At 39.9% G+C, this 9,210-nt stretch overlaps 1 protein-coding gene across 1 annotated transcript in view; it reads left to right on the forward strand.

The window, feature by feature from the left end:
- Positions 1–9,210, forward strand: part of RPN1 (ribophorin I) — a 35,953-nt gene that overhangs the window by 735 nt on the left and 26,008 nt on the right. Inside the window, exons 2-3 of the mRNA XM_004702356.3 lie at positions 3,496–3,560; positions 8,080–8,386. Of these exons, the coding sequence (XP_004702413.1) occupies positions 3,496–3,560; positions 8,080–8,386 (372 nt within the window). The remainder of the gene's footprint in view (positions 1–3,495; positions 3,561–8,079; positions 8,387–9,210) is intronic.

The raw sequence follows: 9,210 nt of genomic DNA on the forward strand, positions 1-9,210 counted from the left end.
AGAAGAACATCGAGTTTGCTTTTCTTTAAACCACGAAGACACTTTTAAAAACGACAGAAAAGTAAAGTCACGTCTCTCCCTCCTCCCGCTTCTCATTCATTACGCCTCAGCAATAAGTGTTGCTCAGAAGTTTGGCGTGTGGCCTTTCCAAGCATTTAGTGAACACTTTTACAACTCTTAGGGAATGGTTGATTTAGGGAATATAAAAAAACATATATATATATACACATAGTATGCACAGTGCTCTTTATTGCTATTTTCATTAAACACCGTTAAGTGATTGCCCAGTTATTTGCTGAGAACAGAATAGTCATTATGGTCTCATATTTCCGGTAAGCACACTTTATTCTCTAACAGAACCTGTAGCTATAAAATTGGGTTTATAGAGATAATGTTTCTGAAATGATTGCTATTCCCTTTCATGCCTTGTCCATCATGAAATGCTCGGTGTTACCTAAAGATTTGTGGAAATCTTTGATGAAGCTTTCATGAACCAAAACTCCACTTAAATTTATTCTGCTACCTTTGAATGTTAAATCCAGTTGTGATTTAATAGTATAACTAGACCACAGCAGAAGCTAGCTCTTTTGCCACCATATTATAAGCTGGGTTCCTATACTTAATTCTTACTGAGAATTTAATTTATGTCAGATATTGTGATGTTTGCGTACCTTGTCAATCTTTTAACCCTAATGGCAGACCTTTGAGGTGCAGTTATAATTCTCTTTCTGTAAGCGAGGAGGCTGTTTTCTGGGAGGTTAAATTATGTAATACCCTCCTCCTACCTGAAGTTTTACAATGAGGAGTTTTAGATTCTTCGTTTCAAACTTTTGAGAGTTCTTTACTGCTCCATGTTGCTGCTTCTGACCTAGATGACTTTTGAAGTAGGATTGTTCTGCTGGTGTGAGACCTACAGTCTTATCACCTTGCTCAGTCAATCGGTTGTCTGAATTCTGAAGTCAGAGAGATGAGTTGATGGAACCATGTACTACTGCGTACATACTCTGTCCAAATGTGAGAGGAACCCGTGGACCTTGTGCTTTAGCACTAAGCTCCTAATCCAAAGGTCAGCAGTGTAAGCTCACCAGTCTGAAAAGTTCCCTGGGAACCCTACACAGTGACACTCTGCCCTGTAGGATCACTGAGTTGGAATCAACTCCTACAGCAGATTTGGTTTGGTATCCAAATGGGAGACATAACTAGGTGATAAAAGTTAACAAAGAAGACTTGCTTTTTTATAATAATTGACTGGTAAACCTTGGTGAGGTTGCTGAAATGTTTCTCAGCACATCACCCTCAGTCCTCACTGTGTAATTTCAGGACCTAGTAAAAGGAACCATTGTAATTATTGGCTCAGGCATTAGTGGTTTCTAACCTTTTTACAACTAAGGACCCAATTTATTTTTCCTCTCATTTGAATTTCTATTTTGAATATCTCTGATTTTTTTCCATTAATAAGTGATTTTTATTAGAGAGATAAAGTGGAACATTGACTTTTTGATAAAGAGAATACTTGAATATTCATGTGGTAAGATTCACATGAATCTAAGTAATGAAAGTTTTTTATTAGGCTATAAAAACTTTATGGTTATAGGATTACCTATAGGCATTTTGAAATATTAAAAATAACTTCCTCATTCTAGCTATGGGTTCCCTCTTGGGAATCACTGCTTTAGCCTTGAAGATAGTCCTATATGTATTTTTTTGTGTGTAGTGGTACATGGGTAAGGGGGATTGAATTGGGAAAGGAATTGCTGTTTCTGTATAAAATTTCCCCTGTAGTTCCGGTCTCATGATTTGAATACATACTGTGTCTCAGAAATACCTGGAAGTCTTTGGAGTTAGCGTCCTTTTCCTAGGTATACTTCGGCAGCACAGTGAATTATTTAATCTGGCTCTTAGTAATTCACAGTCTTCGTAACTTCCACCAAAGGGTTAGGCAAATGTGAGGTGATTGTGGCCTGCAAAGGGGATTGGATCCCTTGGTCCTTATGCTGGGACAGGAGACAGAACTGTGCTATTGGAGACTGAGAGACCACAAGAAGAAAAATGGCAGCAGTAGAGGCATAGCAACAGCAGAACCAGGAAACCAATAGGAGACATTGGCTTGGGCTTCCTGACCTGACCCATGATACAAGAATGCTTTGGCCAGGAGGTTTGTCTGCAGGGTGGGAGGTCTCTGAGCATTTGTCAGGGGAGCAGTGTTAGCTGACCCATCAAGCTGGAGTTGAGCACCTCAGGGCTGAGGCTGACTGGCAGAGTGGGATGCCTTTGGGCACCTATCAGCAGAGCTAAAAGAGCATTGTGATACTTGTCAGCAGGGCAGAGACCAGGGTAAGAGGCTGAGGGCAAGAGAGGCCTCTTTGTGAGGATGTATGGCTGAGAAGAGGTTGTCTTGATTGAAAACCCTTCTGAGCATTCTTGAAACTGAATTGTAACATCACTTCCCTAATAAGCTCCATAACTTGAACATCCTCTGTCAGTTCTTTGTGGCCCTTCTAATGAGTTATTGAACCAGTAGAAAAGTATAGAATGCTGTGGGAGGGATGTTTGGTGTCAAATTGGTAAAAAAGGTTGAAGGGTAGAGGTGTGTTTGAATCGCCCATCTATTAGGAATCAGCGCTGGGCTGGTAATTTTCTTCCCCCTTTATGAAGTTGGAGGCGATTACATGCAACTCCTGTGTAGTTTTACAACATGTGTGGCTTCGTGGTTCTGCGCTGACCTGGTAGCGCAGGGTCAGCAGTTTGAACCCATCAGCTCCTCTGCAGAGGAGAAATGAGGCTATTTGTTCTTGTAAAGATTTATAGTCTCAGAAACCCAAAGGGGGGGAGTTCTACTCTGTTTTGTAGGGTTTCTATGAGTTGAAATCCATTCAATGGCAGTGTTTTGTTGCAGTGGAAGATAATGGAATATGCCAAGCAGTGGCTATTCGTGTCCTCTTTCTGCATGAATACTTTCTTAGAAGGATCAGGACAAGGCTGTTCCCTCTGAGGTGGTGGTAAAAAAATCTCCCCCAAATAACCAGTTTTTCTAACTGCTCTATTCCATTAACTTTGATATCAACAACTATTCCTCTCCTGAATATTCTCTCTCCCTCCTTAAGGTCCATCATTTACCACAATGTCTCAAAGAGCTCATGCATTGTCAAGGAAATCACTCATGTTGTAGAGGCTGGCAAGTGGTCAGTCTGTGGGTCAGGTGGTGTTAGTATGGAGGATTCTCCTCACTCACATGGTTGTAGGGACGGATGGACCCTAATTGGCAGGTACTACGACAGGTTGCTGACTCCCAATGCTGTGGAAACTGGCCAGTTAAGCTGGATGATACTTGTTCAGATGAAAAAATTATTGAGATCACAATTCAATTTTAAAACAATGTTGGAAGTTCAGATTTATTGATGTGGACATTTTGAAGTAGTTAACCAACTACTTATTAACTCAAAGTTGAAATGCTAAAAGACATAGAAAGAAGTAACCTGATTTGTCTTGTTTTAGGTGAAGGGAGAAGATGAGGAAGAAAACAACCTAGAAGTACGAGAAACCAAACTTAAAGGTAAAAGGTAAGCTTATAAGCATTCAGGATATAATTTAAACTTCCCTCACTTTTGACTATTTTTTTTATATTACCAGGGGTGAAATATAAAGCTAGGAAAAGTTGTTTAGTACTTAACAAGTTACCTTCAAGTTGATTTTAACTTAGGGTGACCCCAAGCAAGGTAACCTGCAAACAGCTAATGATAGCTCACAGTGAGGCTGGAGCGTTCAGTCCATGCAGAGATGCCTTGGAAGAAAGGCCTGACTATCTATTTCCAATTAATAAGACTTTTAATATCTTCTGGAATACTATTCCACTCTGACATATGACAACCCTTGGTATTGCTGGTTGTCATGAGTTATAGTCAGTTGAATGACAACTGGTTTCACTTGTGAAATCTTTTATAAATTCCCCGCCCTCCCCCACCATATATATTTTCCATTGTTTCTTTTTGGTCCTCATAATTGTCTTTCCTGTGTTTAATCCTCTTTGAGTTGCTTTTCATGCACAAAAGTGTTGTCTTCTATGGAGCCAAAGTTTAATGCATGGTGATTACCATGATTTTTTAAATTGTAGCATCTGTTTGCATGAAATAGTTGTGTCACTGGCCTCAGTGTTATCAGCTATTATAGTTAGCTTTAAATAAGTTATTATTAAAATTCCCGTCCCTATAAGAATAGACCCTACTTTCCTGTGTTTCTCTTGCTTGATGGCCTGCAGTGCATATCCTGGAAAGGCAGTTTTCAGCTTTTACTGCCTAGGCTCTACTCTTGTCTCGGTTACTACTTATTAGCTATGTGTCCTTGGGGAAATTGCTTATCATTTCTGTTGCACAGTTTACTCTGCAGTAAAATAAGTGTGTCTACATCCTTTGATCCTGATTAAGATCCACAAAGTTAATACATATAATGTGCATAATGTACTTAGAGTAAGACCTGCTACTTTTGGTAAATCTTGAAACAAAGAGTTAGCTAAGGAGAATGAGCGTTCAGATCAAGGGAGAGGGAATCGTGTAAAAACTTGAAAGCTTGACGTTTATTTCATGGAGTGTTCAGTTAACTGGACCTTCAGAGGAAGTGGAATATGGTCAAAGGAGAGTTGAAATCAGTTTGAAGAGAGCCTGATGTGCCATTCTTAGCATTCTTAGAGTACACAGTTTATGCTGTAGTCAGTTGATAGCATTTAAGGCCCCCCACCTTTTTAAACAGACTATTTTTAGCTCAGTACAGATATTACATAAATTTGTATTAAGTAGCAGAGTAGGGAAACTGACGTGTTCCCAAGAATCTGAGGAAATACATAAGTAATTGCTTTAGTTGACCCAACAAAACCAAATTCTTTTTAAATGGTCTCCCATTGGGGCAGAAAAAATGTGCCCAGTAAACACAAATTGCACAAGTGGTGTGGGGCATCATCAGGCCTTCTTGTCTCACTTTAGGGGAGGCCAATGACCCAGCAACATCAACCCAAGATGTAGCCCTATGAGAGAGACCAGACATGCCTTCCTGCCCCAACCTTTTACTGATTCTGACACGGCTGTCCCTCTAACAGCATTCTCTCCTTCTCTCAGGTGTCATAATCTGTTGCAGTGGCTATACAAACTCAACAGATTATGTTTACAATATGGGATTTACAAGTAACAATGCAGAATCAGAAATGTTCTTTGGTTAGGACTGCTTTTTGGCCATGCCCATAGGCAGGCTCACTTGCCATCATGTCTCTCTCCTGGTTCGGCTTCAGCTGTTTCTCTGCTGCTACTTGCTCTCTCATGTCATTTGTGATGTTACAGCGCTCGCTGTCACTTAGAATAGGAGGTTCTCAGTGCAGGACCCTGGGTACCAAGGATGTGCTTCACTCCTGGATCTTCTTTCTTGATTGTAATGAAGTTCCCCCATACTTAAGGTGACCAGGCGTCCCGCTTTTGGCGTTTTAAAAAAGTCCCGATTTTTGGAAAGAATGCACGACAGGCTAAGGAACGGTCTAGTTGGTCCATATAGACCAAATTTTTAATCGAGGACACACACCCCACCCCCCACCCCTGGTCAATGGTGTCTTGTTTTAAATCTGGTCACCTTACCCTTACTCCCTGTTCAGGATTGGCTCTTTTTTTAAGCCTAATGGGATGACAAAACGGACTTAATTCCCCATGTTTGGGGTCTGTACATCTTATTTACATGGTAAGGATTCTGTGTACCTTATTTGTATTATTAGTAGGTGGTTCAATCCCCTTGGTGGGCCACACACGCTTCATTTACCTTAGTTTCACCCAATCATGTATGGGAGTCACAAAGACTTTATGACTAGAAAGGTCTTATCAATTCACTGCCCTGCAGTAGTAAAGTCAATTCTGTGTTACCTGTTCTACTAATTGTCAGTTGGAAACCATCACTTGCTGGCAAGTAAGCATTTCAACAAGAATTGATGTTCATGGTAGCCCTGGACCTCTGCAAAGTTCTGAATTGTTTTCTGAATGCTCAACCAAAAAACCGAACACAATTGAGATGATTCTGACTCAGTAATAACGTAGGATAGAGCAGAACTACCCGTGTGTTTCCAAGACTAACTCTTTACAGGAGTAGAAAGCTTTTTTCTCTCGAGGAGTAGCTGGTGGTTTTGAACTGTTGACCTTCTGGTTAGCAGCCCCATGGCTTAATGATCAAGATTTAGTTGTGTTGGGAGCATTTGCAAACTTTAAAGATTAAGATGGGGATCACACCATAAGATATGTTGTTTTACTTGACAATAGAATGAAGACTGGGCTGGAGGGGGACAGAGATTAATAGATTAATTTGAAAGAGATGCACTAATCCTGACACACATAATGATGGAAATCAAGGAAGGGATGGGTTTGAGAGGTCTTTCTAAGATAAGAGTGGCCAGATATTAGGGTTAGGGAAATTTCTGGATTAAAGTGGGTTAGATGGTATTAGTGGGTTAGATGGTAGCAGTATAAACAGAGGTGTGGGATTATGGATGAGCTTCATACTGGATATATTGATTTCCTTGTGAGGTGGTCAATGGAGCTGTCAGGTAAACATTTAAAGATTTGAGTCTTAGAGTTTAGGATAGAGATTGGGATGAAAAGCAGATTTGGGAACTGCATATATTCATTTGTATAATTAAGGTAATTTGATGCATGAAATCCAAGATAGATAAACCCTGTAGAAATAGTAATGGGAGTAATGATTTCCTGAGGGTATGGAAAAAGGGGTGTGGGGGAACCGATAGCAATGACTATAATCTCACTTGAGGGGAATGAATAACAGAATTGTAGATGAATGGATAGATGGTGTAAAACACTGCAAAATAAAATAATATGTAATATATTACTAAGGGTTCTTGGAGGGTCGGGTGGAGGAGGGAGAGGATAAAGGGGAATTGATATCAAAGAGTTCAAGAAGAAAGAAATGTTTTGAAACTAATGGTGGCAGCAATTGTATAATTATTCTTGATCTAATTGAATTATGGATTGTTATTAATATCTGAACGAGCTTCCAATAAAATGATTTTTAAGAAGTAAAGGATCTATGTTAGGATGTTAATATTTTAAGGAATTTATTTTTAAAGTATTTAAACTATTTAAAAAAATTTTAAACTTAAAAAAAAGAAAGGTAGACTTGGGATTTGACGCCACAGAAGTAGATAAGACTGCCCTGGGAGAAGGCATCCTGTTAGATACTGTCGAGTTGATTTTGGCTCATTGTGACACTGTGTGCAGAATAGAACTGCCCCATCGGGTTTTCTTTGTGAGAGCAGATGGCCAGCCTTCCACCCTGGAACTACTGGGAGGTTTTTAACTGAGGGCACTAGCATGCTACCACGGCTTCTCAGCAGAAGTTATGGTTTTATTATATTTAGAGTAGTGGACTTTCGAATAGCGCTATAAAGTGTGATGAAGTGAGTGATGAAGTCATGTCATGCAAGTACCTTGTGAAGTCCTATCAGGACCACGGAATCCTGCTACAATACCTTAGTGTACCAGTAGTGGTTTCTGGCTCTACCAAAATTGGTCTCCTAGCTTAGAAAACCCTTGAGTGTGATATAGTTTCTTTGTAAAACAAATTGGAAAACCAACTAAAAAACCCCCAAACAATAAAATTAAGCTTTCTTTCTAATTTGAGGACTATTGAATATTTATTGAAATATTTTTCTTCATATGTAGTTGCATTTTCATATATTTTAAAATGGAATGAAAAATGGAATTATACTGTGTCGTTTGTGGGTTTCCATGGTCTTGTACATCTTTCTGTATTACTATGTGTAGATTCAAGCGTCTTCAGTGGCTGCTAATATTTTATTGTGTTATTCTAACACATTGTTTAAACTGGTATCTTATTGTTGACATTTAGGTTGTTATACTCTTTACTAGTACAGACAACCATGAGACGAACCTCTAGATGCTTATCTTAAAAGGTGTAATAGATTAAAGTTGATCTCTTAAAGGTAACTGTTTTCATCTTGGTTGCCAAATTTTGCTTTGACTTAACTGATAACTCTGTTTTTAATTTCCTTAATTTCTCTGTTCTCTCGCCCCGTTCTTTCAGTGGGAGATTCTTCGTGGTCAAGCTCCCGTTTGCTCTTGATCCTGGGGCTAAGATTTCAGTTATTGTGGAAACAGTCTACACCCATGTCCTTCAGCCATATCCAACACAGATCACCCAGTCAGAGAAGCAGTTTGTAGTATTTGAGGGGAACCATTATTTCTATTCTCCCTATCCTACAAAGACACAAACCATGCGTGTGAAGCTTGCCTCCCGAAACGTGGAGAGCTACACTAAACTGGGAAACCCCACACGCTCAGAAGACCTCCTGGATTATGGGCCTTTCAGAGACATCCCTGCCTACAGTCAGGTAGGCTTGTGCATCCATCCCTGTGCGCTTCAAAGAATGTCTGGTGGCGAGACTCTTCGTTGATAGGCTGGGGTAGTGTGGGCTGGTAGAAACGTAAAGTCATTGTCAGGATCATCATCAAAATTTTTAACCTGGTGTGAAATGACTCAAAAGGTTTACATTCTCCTATTGGAAGTGCTGTGAGGCTGACGGGAGAGTTGAAGAAGACTTTTTGGAAAATTGTGAAGCATTTGGGGTGGTAGTTGGTAGAAGGGGAAGCGAGGCATTCTGGGCAGAGGAAAGGGCCAAGGACCTAGAGACTAGGGCAACATGTACTGTTGGGTGCGGGGGTAAGTAAGCTGGGGTTAGCTGGGGTTAGAGCTGAGTGAGCTGCTGAGGACATTGAATGCCGTACTTGGGAGTTGGGACTTAAAACAGTAGAAGCAATTTTAACTCAAATTTTCTTTATTGAAGAGTTTAAAGATAAGTAAAAGTGGAATAATATAAGCATGCATTTGTCCATCACTTTGAGGTTTTTGAGATAAAACCCCATTTGCTGCAGCTATCCTTTTTTATTTTTCTTGGCTGGAATTTTTAAAGCAAACCTTGGAACTCCGTCCTTTCACCTAGGTACTTCAATATTACCTAAGATGAGGTTCCCCTTTCCCATCCCTGTATGTGCTTAGAATATATAATGAAGCTTGTGGAAAAATGGAATCAAAAGATAATGGATTTTTCACATGAGCTTTTGGAAGCCCCTTTGTCGCTAAGAATGTATAGTCAAATGCTGTGTTCTAGTGTCACTTGAAATGTTTGTTTTCTCGTGTCAGTGCTCAGGATTTCTT

This window comes from Echinops telfairi, unplaced genomic scaffold (genome assembly GCF_000313985.2).
Source record: "Echinops telfairi isolate 266 unplaced genomic scaffold, ASM31398v2 ScPeMD7_31;HRSCAF=116, whole genome shotgun sequence".
NCBI classification, from domain to species: domain Eukaryota; kingdom Metazoa; phylum Chordata; class Mammalia; order Afrosoricida; family Tenrecidae; genus Echinops; species Echinops telfairi.